Raw genomic sequence first — 17,356 nt, 5'->3', positions numbered from 1 at the left:
CCACCCTGAGAAACAAAATTTTTATGTTTTTTGAGGGTAATTCGATGTGCTGAATACGGGAAAAATAGTGAAAAAAAGAGATCCGGCCCGCGTAGTAAGAAAGGGGGAAATTGCGAAGCGTGGATATGTCTCAGGCCAAAATAGGGAAACAAATATTTGACCTTAAAATGACCTTTTTCGAGGTAAAGGACGCATCTAGGATTTTTTAAACTATTTTTTTCGTATTCAGCGCAAAAAATTACGTTGAAAAACACCCAAAAATCATTGCATCAATTTTTTTGCATTGACCTTTCCCTTGCGGACGAGACTGGTCCCTTTAGGGACCACTTACTTGATCGGAGATTTGTCCTAAGTTATACATTCGATTTAAATATAAATTACACGTTTTAAAAGAGGTTGATTTGCACTGAAAATTTCCCGTCCTCTAAAGGTTAAAAATATAAATAAGTCTCCGAAAAAAAAAACAAAAGTGCATTTTTTTGGCCTGCTGACTGCCACTAACCCCTTAAACTAATTTAATACTAACTTGCACCTAAAATATGTCCTTTAAGTTTTCTTTTAAAATGCTTCAGTCTCTCACTACGCTTAAGGGTGTATCAAACAATCTTACAAGGGGACCTTACGGGTCATGGAACACCGATTTTCTTTATACTTATAGGATTTGAAGATCAGTACCCGGACTTCAATTTCCTAAAGCAGTACGATGCGCTTCTCGAGAATACTCGAGAATACTCTAAAAATACTCGAGAAAATCGATTTTGAAGATTTCCGATATCTGTAAGTACAGAAAATTTTAACCTATTGTCAGAGCCGATCGTAGCCGAGCGCACAGAGCTCTAGTTTCGTAAGCGCGGAGTCGCTGGTTCGATTCTCGCTCTGGCCTCAATTTTTTTTTCATAAGTTAATAAAGTTTTTTTTTTAATCCTATATCTTAACATTTATCAAATTGAAATGCTAATTAATTATTAAATATTTATTCGTTATTTTTTAAATAAAAATTAACATTTTTTAATTTTTAATTACTACTTGATTGAAAATGCGAATATTTATAATAAATTAAAATTTGGTACAAAAAATGGAAAACATTAAAGAAAATGAAATACTTTTTAAGAGATTACGAGTAAATACAAAAATAATATAAAAAACAAAAATAATATTTATAAAAATGGTTGTTTAATTTTTATGAGTTATTAATTCATGTATGTTATAAAATATATTAATAATAAATACATTTGACATTACTCGTCAGTATTACATGAGCCAATTTAATTTTTATTTAAAAAATAACGAATAAATATTTAATAATTAATTAGCATTTCAATTTGATAAATGTTAAGATATAGGATTAAAAAAAAAACTTTATTAACTTATGAAAAAAAAATTGAGGCCAGAGCGAGAATCGAACCAGCGACTTCGCGCTTACGAAACTAGAGCTCTGTGCGCTCGGCTACGAGCGGCTCTGACAATAGGTTAAAATTTTCTGTACTTACAGATATCGGAAATCTTCAAAATCAATTTTCTCGAGTATTTTTGAGAAGCGCATCGTACTGCTTTAGGAAATTGAAGTCCGGGTACTGATCTTCAAATCCTATAAGTATAAAAAAAATCGGTGTTCCATGACCCGTAAGGTCCCCTTGTTAGACAAAAGTGCATGAAATTTGAAATACTTAAGTATCTATGCCCAACGCATAGTAAATCTAGATGTAAGAAACTTGAACGATAGTTGGAGTCTTATTTTTACTCTTACAAAGGTATTTTTTACGTATTTGCGATTTTTTTCACTTATGAGTTTAAACTTTTGACAGTGAAAATGCATAATTATCTCAAGTTATATTTTATTTTTTTAAAACGGTGTAGTAAAGACAATTAAAACTTCGTAGATATTTTCATCTATTCATATACTAGATGTACAAAAAAATTGAAACCTTTGGTACTATTCCTTCTATATTTTTTAGCTGTTTCATCCGTCAAGATCGTCCTTTTCTATAAGATAGAAAAGGATACCATGTAAAATCAGTGAAAATTAAAATAGTTATAACTCAGCAACCATTTAGTGGATGCGTTTTCAATTTTTTACAGTACATTAGGGAAACTGAATAAACAATTTCACAAATTTTTAGCAACTTTGTACCATTTTGAATTTCAGTCCGATACATCCTTAATTTCTATTGGTAAATTATTATACATTTTTATTCTTTTATAAAACATACTTTTTTGCGCGCTTTTCTTCCACTTACATCACTTACTACTTGTATCCTATTTTTGAAATAGTCAGGTAATAGTAATTTCATCATTTTAAACACAAAAGACATATACATATTATAACTTCTGCCTTATTGACATAAAACGCAACGCTTGCAAAATACATTCAACTTTGGTCTCTCGCTTACGCTGGAAGCTTTCGAACAAATGACACAAATGGACACAATAATATTTCTGTCTTTGTTTGATATTTAATGAGAGACAAGGACAAAATTACTGCTGTGTCAATTTGTGTCTCTTGCTGAAAAGCTCCCATTATAATATGACCCGCATGGCTCGATTTTGCATTGTCTGCAATTTGCTAAGTTGTGTCTCTCTCATATTAATAACGTCGCACAATATTCAAAATGAAGCGCAATGCTCGATTTATATACAATACATCTGCTATAACTCGATAAATTACTACCTAATCTATTTAAAAAACTTGGTTTTTGGCCTATTTTTTGAAGGGGTTATGTGCAATCAGTAATCTTGAAAATATCGATTTTCTGAAAAATATTTTTTCTTAATGGAACTATTAAGGAAAAATGTTTAAAAGTACCATGAAAAAAATTAAAATGTATCTTGTGACGTGACAGCTCCAGGCTGTCATTCGTCACAAGGGCTGCAAATGCCCGATCGCGTTTTCACCACGAGGGTCCTGCATCCTCTCGCTTGGGAATAGGCGCGAAAGCGTGGTGCGTTTCGTTTGTGTCCGTGTGCTATCTTGTGTGCCGTTTTCTATTTAATCTGAGTTTTTAAGCGTTATATTAAGAGTACGGTGGAAGTTGGCGACTACATGTAGGGCTTTATAATTTTGACGCCTTGTCTCGCCGAAGACGCCAAGAGAACGCCGGAACATTAGCGAAGAACTAGCTGCCGCCGAGACCCCATTAAGAGCGGGAGCACACAGGTCACATCACCCTTTTTTTGGCATTAGATTACTGACAATTATGAGAATTTCGATACTGTCGCAAAAATGAATTACTGAGCAAACACTTTTGGTTAGCGCATAGATAGGACGGCATCCGGACAGGCTTCACGCAAATCCCGACGAGGAGAGCGGAAACGGAAGACATTTTTCGTTGAACCACGCACGAGAAGAGAGTCGGGGAGCGACATCCCGAGGAACGGGGATACGACTGCTCGAGAAGGATGGAGCCGCCGTCGCCGGCGAAATTGAGAGGAATCGCGAAGGATATGTTCAAATTCAAGTCTTGCGCCTAAGATCCACGCAGTGCAGGAAGGAATACCTCTCTGGGGCATGGCGCACCCCCACATCCGAGCTCTTAGAAAAAGAAGAGCTGAATAACCAGGCTCACTCTGCCCGCAGCTGAAACGGTAATTTCCGAACCATGCTACATCTTCAAATAGGCTGAAATTTTTTATAGTGGCTTCTTAGAGTGAATCCCAGATGCGCACAGTAATAAACGGACACAGCAGGCTGAGTGAAACGGACACAGACCAAACGGACACAGTAACAAACGGACACAGTGCGAAACGGACATAGACCAAACGGACACAGTAATAAACGGACATAATAATAAACGGACACAGTAACAAACGGACACAATAATAAACGGATACAGACCAAATGCGCACAGACCAAACGGACACAGTAACAAACGGACACGTCCGTTTGTTACTGTGTCCGTTTATTACTGTGTCCGTTTGGTCTGTGTGCATTTGGTCTGTGCGCATTTGGTCTGTGTCCGCTTGTTACTGTGTCCGTTTCACTCAGCCTGCTGTGTCCGTTTATTATTGTGTGCATCTGGGACGCTCCCAAAAATTTCAGCTCATTTAGAAATGGAGCCGTGGTTCGAAAGAATTACCATTACAAATAATTCGTGAAAACTTTCTAAGTTAATAACTTTTTAATAAATGCGAAGCGCGAACCTAAAACCTTCACAACATTACTCAGGATGATGACCTTGATAACAAAGTAAAGGACATTGAAATTGGAGGTGGCTTCGTATAACTACATAATTAGCCTTTTTGTTAAGATTTACTCATAATTCTTTATAGGATTTAGATTAGAATAATGATAAATTTATAGATTTTCTTATTTTAAAGCACGTAAAAATACGTGTTTTATAAAAATTAATGCGGAGATGTAGGGGAAGAGCGAAGTACTCCGTCTACGTGTTCTTTGTACCATATGGATTTATGACTTTAAGTAAAGCAGATATATTATGTATCATATTTATAAAACTTTTTTGTTAATAACTTTTTAACGAATCATGAGCGATGGATAAAAATTTTTTGAGGTTCCTCATTCAGAAGGGTGACCTTTATAATATATATCAAGGTCAAGGTCATCGAGGCGGGCTTCCCTGATTGAAATATTTACCTCAAAACTATACCACATCTCCGACTAATTTATAAAAATCATTGACGTGATGTTTCCTAATCTAAATAATTACTAAATTTTTTTTTATTAGGATATATATATACCTTTTTTTGACAGTTTAATAATTCTTCATATTTCGAAGAGATAGTATCTCGTTCTTCCGACAGCAAATTGAAAGTGGAAGATGTCTTTAATTTATAATCGCCGATAGTTTTGTTTGCTTCCTCTATAACCAATATATCGTGCGTATGAGTGGTAGTTATGTCTGGTTTGTCATTATATATAACTTTCCACTGAATAAAATTAAGGAATTATTAATAATAATAATGTACATAATAAATATTATATAATAATAGCAAAAGTATTTAATTTTATACTAATTTATTTTGTGCTATACTAACTTCTTTCTCGCGTTGTTCCAATTTAGTTTTCCTCAAGATATATTTACGTAACATTTGATTTAATTGAATTCCCAGGCTGCTGTCTAAATCTTCGTAATTCATGTCCTTTAAAAATTCTGCGACTGGTCTGATTTCTGCTATTTTAATTTCATCGCTTATTTCTGTTTTATCTTGTTCTTGTTGCTTCTTATAATGTTCCATTTTGCCATCCATTATACTATTTATATAAAGACAGACATATGAATTTGCTCACAATAAATTTATTGAAGCATATGAATTACCTATTTTCATTCTCTTCTTTTTCGTGTGTATGTTTTGTCGTATCGATATGCTGTGAAGGAACGTCAATGTCCAAGACTTGCTGGCGTAAAGAAAATACAATTTTTTCCGGTTTTCTACATCATAAATATCAGATCATATTTTTATATTTCGGATGAAATTTTCTTAGATTTTTTACATACTTTTTTAAGAATATTTATATATATAGATTTTTTATACATTCTATATAATTTTAGAACTTTTCAGAAAAAGATCATATTTTTCATATAAATTTAATACAAAAATTTACATCTTTTTAAAATTTGACATATGTAAATTTTAAAATAGAGGGTCATGATTTATTTTTTTATAATTTTTGAACAAAAGTTTAAGAAAATTTAAAGAAAAATTTAAATATTTTTTTAGAAAGGATCCCGTATTACACCATATAGAAAATGGCTCTCAGTCAATTCTTTTGAAACTTGGAGAAAACATTCTTCAGAGCATGCTAATGAAAAATTGTCACTGGCGCAACTCGATCGTATGGATCGTTTTCGCTCTAGGTCAGAAAGGTCAGCATCGGGAGCGCTCCAGATGTGCACAGATCGAAACGGATGCCATCAATCAGATTGCCGAGTTAGTTAGAGTTAGGATAAATTTATAGAATTTGATTGGTGGTATCCGTTTCGATTTGTGCGCATCTGGGACTCACTCGAAACGGACACAGTACAAACAGATTTACCACATGGATTTGTGTCTTTCCAGAACACCCCTACCGACGGGTGGGTGCAGGAAGGGGACCGGAGGCCCCCCTTGCACCCGTCTCTGTGTGTGTGTGTGTGTGTGTGTGTGTGTGTGTGTGTGTGTGTGTGCGTGCGTGCGTGCGTGCGTGCGTGCGTGCGCGCAAAGCATTCTCTGCACTATATGGGTTTGCGACTGTATCTGTTTTGCACTGTATCCGTTTCACTCAGCTTGCTGTGTCCGTTTATTACTGTTCGTATCTGGCACTCACTTTCAGCATCTATAGGCACGGTTACGGACACATACGATCACGGAAAAAGAGCGATAAGTGTTTACGCGCGCACGCGCGCATGTGTGTGTGTGTGTACTGTGGCAGCTACTAAACACCGCAATACGGCGCCGCGCAGCATCCGTAGCCACGGCCGCGACCATAGTAGCCGTGAGTAGTGTACGAGACCACCGCTAAGCGAAAACGCAGCGCGTTTCACCCGCAAGAAATAGAGACCCTGAAAGAGAGACTGGCCACGTGCCCAAAATGGCAGTCATACATACGTAAACTTACACACCACTACATACATACACCACCACTACGCACATACCACTATAATATAAATGTAAGCGAAAATATTTTTATTGGGTATATTTAAATTTTATGCCTGTCGCGCTCGGTAAACTGGATTCTTTATTGGTGTCGCCATCTTGAGGGCCACTCAATTAGATGGAGACTAACAATGGCCAATCTTTCTTTCAGGGTTTTTAGTAAGAAACATGACGGCCTAAAGGAATTAAAACTGGACCATCCGCAAGAAATCAATTTACGCTGTGTGTTGGTAGAGTATCTGAAGGCCTACCTGACAGCTAGTAGAGTAACATTCGAAGAGAGCTTTTGGACCTTCATAATTACGGAGTGCGCTCTTGGGCTTTTAAAGTCTCCTTCGGGAGATAGTGGAGAGGAGTGTCAGATGCGCACAGTGTAAAACGGACAGTATCAATCATATTCTATAAATTCATCCTAACCCTAACTAACTCAACAATCTGATTGATGGTGTCCGTTTTACACTATGAGCATCTGGGATGCTCCCGCGGAGGAGAGTATCAAGAAACCGGACCGCAGGGTCTGACTATACTCCCGCTCGGAATTCGCGGGCTATTCTGGAAATATCCGGCCAGTGGCCGCGGAAATATTCTATCTCTCCTAGAGGCTAATCCGCATTGATTCCCCAAAGAAGCCGAGGGACCCCCATCGACGTACCCTGATCGACCAGGTGACCAGGGCGATTCAAACTGCCGGAAGCAGTGTCATTACCCAGGGCACGTAAACGCTGTCGGAGGCCCCTCCAGCTTCACCAACAGAGGATCCAACGACGCCAACATCGCCCGAACACCCGGATCAATCTGTTGTGAGCGAAACACTCACAACCAATAAATACATATTATAAAATAAAGGAAATAAAATATTAAAATAATAAGATAGCTCGCCGAGGAAGGCTCGCTATCATAAGGTGTCAGGTGACACATGCCTCGTGCGCTGCCGGCCGGTCATCGCACTGGGCAACGCACCAGCCACCTTAACGAAGTAGTGAAGCCAGCTTAGCAACAATCATGCCACCGGAAATGCATACCTGCATTTTGGCAATTGTTGCTAAACTCGCAAATATTTCCCGCGCGCCGGATGCGCGCGGGAATGACCATATATGGTCATACGGAGGGCCCGATGCCCCCACTAATAATTAAATCCGCGACACTATTTAAGCCGCTGCCGAACAACGGCCAGCGGGATCAGTAATCAGAAATCAAGCCGATACGTACGGCCCGTACAAGTGCATTAAGAGTTCGGGACTTAGCCGCTAGCAAGCGAGCAACGAGACGACGCGGTAGCTCCGAGTCACGCGTCGTATCTAATCTATTGTAACACGACGCGGCACCTTCGCCGACCGCAACCAGTGTACAACACAGAAATAAATCTTATATCAGTTTAAATTAAAATCAGTGAGTGAGTGATTTGAGGACCCTGCCTACAAAACCGCCTCTTTCCGCGAGTTCTAACTCCTTGGGCGACAACGAATCCCAAAAAATCTTTTGTCGCACCGCAAGGTACGGCAAAAATATTTTGTTGTACCGCAAGGCGCAACAAAATTGGTGGCAGCGGTGGGATCGATTAACTGCCAGGAAGGAAGGCAAACAACTCCAACGAGGAACTACCTACAAGGCCAAGGGACCGACGTCACGAGCCGAGAGCAGCTGAACGACCTCGAGGACCAGCTGACTGGACGAGCCCGCCGAGCAGAACTCAGCCACGGCTCACACTCAACGCAGCGTAATCAGCGACACCGGAGTACCGACCTACCGCAATACACAGCTGACAACATGAAGCGAAGCGCAGCGTTACTGTAAGTCGAAATAATATTGTATAAAGCGAAATACGAAGGGCAAAGCGATAAGCCCTATTAATAGTAAAAACGTGTTGATCCCCCGGTAATCACATAACGATTATCGTAAGCGTAGAATAGGCGTGAATGTCGAAAGACAACGACGCTGCTATAGCAAACAACTCGTGGTTGCATAGCGAGCAAGCCACTCGAGCTATCGAATACTGCGAACAAGCCGTCATAGAAGCACGCGATAGAGTCCGTAGAGAACTAGATCCGTACGATAGCGAGTTACCGGAAAACGTCATCCGCGAACGAGAATTCCCATTCGCGAACCTCGACGCGAGTTTGTTTCAAGGCGAATTCAACGCGACACGGCAACACCGTGTAGAACGACGAACACGACCGTACGAGAGTCGCACCCCTAGTCGCGTTTCGTCACGAGGCGAGTTCTCACTTACGTCATACGAGTCCGACATTTTCGACCCAGCTGACTTTTTTCAAACGGACGCAATGCCTAACGACGATCAAGCAGAGACCCAACAATTCATCGCCGGTGCAGAACAGGAATTACAGAATCTGCACCACGAACTAAGTGCTAATGCACCACGACTTGCCCGCACTGCCACGCAAAGAGACGATGTGCAGGAAATACGAGAAGCCTTACGTGCAATGATGCACGAGGTCCGGAGACTGACCAACGAAGTCAACGAGGTGCGAGAAACAAATTCGCGAACACTACGTCCGCACGCGCCTCGACAAACGCGATATAGCCGGCGAGAAACCGCGTTCGAGTACCCGGACGACGACGTGCGCCGACAGAGAGGTCGCGGAATATTATCATTAAAAGAAGCTCGCGGAATGATACCCGAGTTCGACGGCAACGCGAGTAAATTACAGGAGTTTTTGAGCGCCATGACTTACGCGATCGAGAACATAGATCCGTCGGATGAAGTGTCCTTACTAGGCGCGATATTGTGTACCAAACTGAAGGGACGCGCCATGTTAGATTTTCAGACACGACGAATAAGCGATTTCGTGCAATTAAGAACGGAATTAGAATCGTGCTATGCGAGTAAACGAAGCACAACGCATTTACAACTCGATTTCAATACCCTGAAGCAAAGGCCAGGGGAAAGCGCTCGAGCTTACGGATTGCGTACGGATAAGCTCACAATAGACCTGTACGAGTCGATGATCGAAGGCCGACACCAATACACGGCCGAACATAAGCGCATCATTTTAGAAATGCTGCAGCAGCAAGCATTGGAAAACTATCAAATAGGGCTACGCGAAGATACAAAGGCAGTAGTCCGATCGCGCGGATACGTTACGCTACAGGATGCGATAGCAGCCGCAAGCGCAGAGGAAAGAATCAAGGGTCCCGCCGTGAGTAACACGAGACGGACACCCGACTCGCCGAGGCATTACGACAAGTCCGATGCCCGTTGCCGAAATTGCGGCAAGTATGGCCATTACAGTAAGGATTGCCGGAATAACAGGAGCAGTAATAGATACGCCCTGCCGCAACCAGACAAACGTATAAATGCAATCGACAAGCATTGCAACTATTGCAAAAAACGCGGACACACTCGCAACGAGTGTTGGAATCTACACGGACGGCCTAAAGCAAAGGTACCGAACGCGCAAGGAAAAATGCAAAGCACCGAGATAACGGGAGCGAGAAAGAAAGCGATAACGCAAAAAAGAAACTCTGACTCCGAGCACAGTAGCGAGGAAGAAGGAGCGACGAGCCGCACACAGAGTACGCGCGCTCGAGCGTATCAAGTGACGCACGTAAGACGAGACGGCACACGATGCGACGGTCTTGACCTAATTACGCTCCCAATCAAAGAAACACGCGCTGGTAAAATCGACATGTTGTTCGATTCAGGCGCGACGATATCATTAATAAAGGTAAAAAACCTAAAGGGAAAAACACGAATTTATCCCGAAGAAGTATCACTGGTAGGAATAACTGGCCACCGAGTGCATACTATAGGAAAGATGCAAGCCACTATCACGATAGGCGAGCGAGAAATTAAACACGCCATATACGTGGTGAGAGACGATTTCCCTATGGAATACGAAGGGATAATCGGCCTCGATTTCCTGCGCAAACAGCATGTATCATGCGACTACAAAAATAAGACAGTGACCATAGAAGACGTCACCCTGCGACTTAAACCATATAATAAGATTATTTTAAAACCGCGCAGCGAAACCATCGTTCGTGCAGTAACGAACCGAAATAAAACCGGGGTAATCCGAGCCAAAGAAACTTCGCCCGGCATCTACATTGGCAGATGCATGGTAGAGCCGAAAAATTTTATGTGCCCTATAAGCATAATTAACACCACGGATAGACCAGTGGAAATCACCACACCGATCGTTACCGTGGAAGATATCGAAGAAGATGTCATGCAACAAGTCTATGTCGTGACCTCCGAAACGGAATGCGAGACAAAGCTTCCCCGCGGAGAACGCATATGACAACTATTACGCACGCAGCATCTCAATCCAGAGGAACGAAAGGCACTCAATCGGATATGCAATGAATATCAGGATATATTTCATTTAAACGGAGAACCTCTGACGTGTACCTCGACGGTGAAACACGAGATCAGCACGCGAGCCGACGCCGCGCCTGTGAACGTGCGACCGTATCGCCTCCCCGCCAAACATAAGGAGGAAGTGAGTACACAAATAAAGGAAATGCTGAAAAATAGCATTATCCGCTCTAGTACGAGCCAGTGGAACGCACCTTTGTTAGTTGTGCCGAAGAAAGCTGACTCGACTGGAAAATCACGACTTCGAATAGTGATTGACTTTTGAAAGTTGAATGACTTAACTATTGGCGACTCATTTCCACTGCCGAATATTGATGAAATATTAGACCAGTTAGGAAATGCCAAATATTTCACGACGCTAGATCTAGCGTCGGGGTACCACCAGATACCCATGGCTGAGCATGATAAGCCGAAAACCGCATTCTCGACACCGTATGGACACTACGAGTACAATCGGATGCCGTTCGGACTTAAAAATGCGCCAGCCACATTCCAGAGGCTAATGAATTCTGTGCTTACTGGAATGCAAGGACTTAGATGCCTCGTGTATTTAGACGACATTGTCATATACGGCTCAAGTCTAAAGGAACATAACAAGCGCTTAGAAGAAGTGCTATTACGCCTACGGGAAGCTAATCTGAAGCTACAACCCGATAAGTGCGAGTTCCTTCGAAAAGAGGTGAATTACCTCCGCCATATTATTTCAGAGGACGGGATAGCACCCGATCCCGGAAAATTACAGGCAATCAAAGATTTTCCAGAACCACGCAAAGTCAAGGATATTCAATCCTTTATCGGACTTGCAGGTTATTATCGGAAATTCATCAGCGACTTTTCTAAAATTGCTAAGCCAATGACGAAGCTAACAAAGAAAACTGAAAAGTTCGTCTGGACTACCGAACAGCAGATAGCGTTCGATACATTGAAAGAAAAATTGATGACGGCACCTGTGCTACAATATCCGGATTTCACCCAGGAATTCAACGTGACCACGGATGCTTCCGACTATGCAATCGGAGCAGTCCTGTCACAGGGACCGGTAGGTAGCGACCGTCCTATTGCTTACGCAAGCCGAGTGTTAAATCGCGCGGAGCAAAATTATAGCACTACCGAAAAGGAGCTGCTAGCAATCGTATGGGCTGTTAAGCATTTCCGCCCATATGTGTACGGCGTAAAATTTAAAATAGTGACAGACCATAAACCACTTACATGGTTATTTAGCGTAAATGACCCCGGATCGCGACTAATTCGATGGCGATTAAAATTAGAAGAGTATGACTATGAGATCATACACAAGGCCGGTCGAGCGAACGCGAACGCCGACGCGCTGAGTCGAAACGTGAAGCGGGAGGCTCACGTTACGGAAGACTCGGATAAGATCCTCGCGCTCGAAGAAGACTGTGTACACACACAACTAAGCACGCCGATAAAAAATAATGAAAGTATACAGGAGTATACTGAAGAAGAAAAGAAACAGATTCTATATGAATACCACGATGCCCCGACAGGAGGACATCAGGGAATTGAGCGAACGATAAGACGAATACGCCTGAAACACAACTGGCATGGATTAACAGCCGACGTAGAGAGATACATAAAGAAATGCGAACTCTGCCAGAAGAACAAACTCTCTCGCAGAATTAAAGCACCGCTAGTTATCACCGATACACCAAGCCGACCCTTTGAAAAGTGCGCGCTGGATATCGTCGGACCGTTAACCATAACAAATAACGAAAATCGGTATCTGCTGACATTTCAGGACCACCTAACAAAATTAAGGCTATGCCCCTTCCTAACCAAGAAGCGAATACCGTAAGTAAGGCATTCGTGACGAAAATCGTTTTAGAATATGGAATTCCGGAATGCATTTTAACAGATCAGGGAACTAATTTTATGAGCGAAGTATTTAAGAATACTTGCAAGCTGCTCAAAATTAAGAAGATACAGACGACTGCTTATCACCCTGAAAGCAACGGCGTATTAGAACGATCGCATCGAACTTTAGCCGAGTATCTAAGGCATTTCATTAATAAAGATCAGACGGACCGGGACGAGTGGATTCCGTATGCTAACTACACCTATAATACCACCCCCCACACCGCAACAGGGTACACTCCCTTTGAATTACTTTACGGGCATCCCCCCGAATTACCAACAGCGCTAGCCAAGCCGCCTAAAAGGACGTACAGTTACGACGACTATGCGCTCGAGTTACGGGAAAGATTACGCGCCACTAATAGTATCGCCAAGGATAACATAAGGGACGAAAAACAAAAGTCGAAAGATTATTACGACCAATCCGTGAAGGAAACTAATTATAAAATTGGCGATAAAATTCTACTCTTCGACGAAACGCTTCGCCGAGGGCGTTCTAAAAAATTAGACGCGCAATGGACCGGACCCTATACAGTTACCGAAAGACATTCGCACGTTAATTATACGGTAAAAAGGGGAAGACGGACAATTCGCGTACACGTAAATCGCATTAAACCGTTTATTGAGGGATAACGCGAAAATAAAAGAAGAGAGAGAGTAGAAACAATAATAAATAAATAAAAATAGACTCACCAGGTTGAAAAACGCCTGAGTAATCCATCCCAAACGATCCCATCCAAATGGCACGCAAAAGAAAAAAAAAGGGGGGAAATAACTAACTCAAGAGGGGGAGGAACAAACACTAAACACTACACTTAAACTATAACTTACGAACTACAAATTAAAAAACTAAAAGAGAGAGGAGGTCCTAATAACTACTCCTCCGACTCTTCATTCCCCCCCTCCCCTAGAAAGTTTCCGTGTCCTTCCAGGGCACCGAAACCTCGGTCCCACTCCTCCTCGGAGTCGGAGACCCCAATATCCTCCAGTAACCGGTCTATCATACCGGGAGACGGGGGAAAAGCATATGGAGCACTCCCGGATTCGGAGACATCGGAGTCCTCATCCTCACTGGAGGACACATCCTCATCCTCACTGGAGGACACATTGTTCTGCTCCTCCTCGGAGCCCTCATACTCCGCCGCGTCCTCCACCTGGTCTTCGAAGACCCCGACGATTTCGCCCTCGTCCGGAGACGCATCATCTAACGCGATGACCCCCGGATTAGGCGACGGGGGTGGCGACGGCGGCACTAATAACTGCATAATGAAAACTTTTTTCTTTTCCGCGAACCGTAAGAAATAAAAAATATCTCGCACGACAGCTCGGACAAGACTGATCTTAGAACAGTCCAAGACAGTCGACCCAAAGGCAACATTAGCCGAGATAGATAAACATTACACCTCTTCTCACGCACAATTAAAGAAGAGCACGTCGACGAGATAAAATATTGCTGATTAATAAGATGCAAGGCAGTAATAATAAACCACCTTGCAGGGGACTTCTCATATGTATCTACCTGGCAACAGCAGCTCAAGGAAGCGACACGCTGTATCAAGTGGAAAAATTCACCCATCATCCGGGGATCTACTATGAAAAAATAGGTAGACTCCGACCAATAGAATCGCAATGGAAACTAATAATTAAGATAAACACCGCGTCTTTATCGAAAAGACTGACGCAAATCGAAAAATATGTGCAAAAAACTGACAACTTATGTAGAATCGTCGCGGTAATGAATAAGGCTATATGCGACAGTTTTAACACTGTCATCACAAAAGAATACCAAAGGACAAATCGACTGATCCTGCGAATTACTGACACATATAAGACGCCGACAGTACAGAAACGAGGACTGATCGACGGAGTAGGCTCAATAGCCAAATCGCTATTCGGTACAATGGACGCCGATGACAAAAAGACAATTGACGAACAACTCGCAATACTACATGACGCACAACAGTCATCACAGCATGCAGTAAAAAACCAATTAAAAATAATTCAGGCAACTATAGCGCACATCGACGAGACAGAAAAAACAGTACAACATAACGAATACCTTCTCGCGAACGCAACCAAAAATCTCAAGCTAGAACTACTAGAGAGCGAACGCGCAAACAACATACAGTCAAATTTTATAATTATCAGCACCGTACTGTCAGAGTTAACTCGCGATGCGGAGGACGTCTTAGATTACGTCACCCTATTAAAAAGGGGTATAATGCACCCCAGACTAACGCCTATAGACCATATTATACAACTGCTTAAAGATGCGAACTCTCAACTCCCGGAAGGACTCTACTTTCCATTTAGAGCAAACCAGGAAGAGTGGTCAACTATTGAACAATTCGCACTTGTAAGCGCATACTGCGATAGCGTAAATATATACACGATTTTGCGTTTTCCATTGATATCGACGTCAAAATACGAAATATTAAATGTGATAGCACTACCTGTGCCAGAACATAATAACACATTCTCTGTAATAGACATCAGGTATCCGACCATAGCGATAGACGGGGATCAGCACACGTATATAACCTTACCGCGCAACGATTTACAAAATTGTATGAAGATAAATAAAGATTACCTATGCGAGCGAAATTATCCTGCGAACAGGATTAATCCACACTCCGTGTGTGAAGTCAAAACGTTTTTAGAAACCGATAAATATCACGAAAATTGTAACATTATAAACATAGCGTCTAACCATAGTTTTTGGATAGCCTTAGGCGACTCGCACTCATGGCTATATTCCGTACAGGAAAAACAAACTGTAACATTTTATTGTAAAGACCACGGACAGATAAAGGAAGTGATTGAAAAAACGGGTAAAATAATATTGAAGAACAACTGCAAATTAATGACGGAAGACACGATAATAAAGTCTCCTAAGTTATCACACAGTACAGAAATAGAAACATTTTTACCACAATACAATATTTCTATACTAAAGAACGAAGCAAAGCTAAGCATAAATGCAGTGAAACCGATAGAATTACAAAACATTGTCCTACATTCCTCAAAGTTAGAGGACTTAAACAAACAAATTATAGAAATGGACAAAAGATTGAACGAACAACCGAATACAATTTTTCAATCACCACATTTTATCTATCCAACGGCTACCAGCGGAACAGTGATTGTAATAATACTAGCAATAATAATAACTGTTATTGTAATAAAAAAGAAAAAAAGAAACAGCCATGAGAAGCGAGTCACACTAGACATAGATTCGGAATATACAATTCCCAGATCTATTTTAAAGCGTAGCAGTAGCACGCGTTTTTAATTAAATATACAAAAACTTCGTACCTCCGTTTTTGTTTTTTTTTACGGGGGAGGGATGTTGTGAGCGAAACACTCACAACCAATAAATACATATTATAAAATAAAGGAAATAAAATATTAAAATAATAAGATAGCTCGCCGAGGAAGGCTCGCTATCATAAGGTGTCAGGTGACACATGCCTCGTGCGCTGCCGGCCGGTCATCGCACTGGGCAACGCACCAGCCACCTTAACGAAGTAGTGAAGCCAGCTTAGCAACAATCATGCCACCGGAAATGCATACCTGCATTTTGGCAATTGTTGCTAAACTCGCAAATATTTCCCGCGCGCCGGATGCGCGCGGGAATGACCATATATGGTCATACGGAGGGCCCGATGCCCCCACTAATAATTAAATCCGCGACACTATTTAAGCCGCTGCCGAACAACGGCCAGCGGGATCAGTAATCAGAAATCAAGCCGATACGTACGGCCCGTACAAGTGCATTAAGAGTTCGGGACTTAGCCGCTAGCAAGCGAGCAACGAGACGACGCGGTAGCTCCGAGTCACGCGTCGTATCTAATCTATTGTAACACGACGCGGCACCTTCGCCGACCGCAACCAGTGTACAACACAGAAATAAATCTTATATCAGTTTAAATTAAAATCAGTGAGTGAGTGATTTGAGGACCCTGCCTACAAAACCGCCTCTTTCCGCGAGTTCTAACTCCTTGGGCGACAACGAATCCCAAAAAATCTTTTGTCGCACCGCAAGGTACGGCAAAAATATTTTGTTGTACCGCAAGGCGCAACAAATCAATACAGCGACGGATCTATGTCGCTCGTCGTAATGCATAATCATACTTAATCGTTTACGACACTTGTCTATTCGGATTCGCTAATTGAAGATTGTAACCACGTTGGAACAAATATATCTTTTTGTATCTACTCTCGGCATTATTTTTTGGACACCTGATCCGAGAAGCCATCGGCAGTGATCTCGTACTATGTCCCGAGACCAGGGGCACGACAATATGTATGTATGTATGTTTATCCCAGATTCACCTTATGGTTGCCGGGATGTTTTCATAGGATACATCAAACCTTTTACATATTGTCAATTAATCAAAACAGTATAAAGTCCTACAAACAATACAACTTGCTTCCTTCATAATTTTTTCCACAAAGCATCTTTCTTCTTGGCCCTTTCCTTCTATTCCTCTCCGTATCACATTCCTCTTTCTCCTCCTCCCTTCTTTTTTCCTCTTTTCTCTTTTCTCT

General features: G+C 41.7%; 1 protein-coding gene across 1 annotated transcript in view; it reads right to left on the bottom strand.

Annotated features, from left to right (window-relative positions):
* The window catches only part of LOC105836037 (cilia- and flagella-associated protein 44), a 247,572-nt gene that overhangs the window by 46,696 nt on the left and 183,520 nt on the right, over nt 1–17,356 (bottom strand). The window contains exons 14-16 of the mRNA XM_036295384.1: nt 5,274–5,387; nt 4,993–5,209; nt 4,696–4,884 (exon numbers count right to left, since the gene is read on the bottom strand). Of these exons, the coding sequence (XP_036151277.1) occupies nt 4,696–4,884; nt 4,993–5,209; nt 5,274–5,387 (520 nt within the window). The remainder of the gene's footprint in view (nt 1–4,695; nt 4,885–4,992; nt 5,210–5,273; nt 5,388–17,356) is intronic.

This window comes from Monomorium pharaonis, chromosome 1 (genome assembly GCF_013373865.1).
Source record: "Monomorium pharaonis isolate MP-MQ-018 chromosome 1, ASM1337386v2, whole genome shotgun sequence".
NCBI classification, from domain to species: Eukaryota; Metazoa; Arthropoda; class Insecta; order Hymenoptera; family Formicidae; genus Monomorium; species Monomorium pharaonis.
Note: the sequence above shows the minus strand (reverse complement) of the source record. Positions and strands in the feature narration are given on the sequence as shown.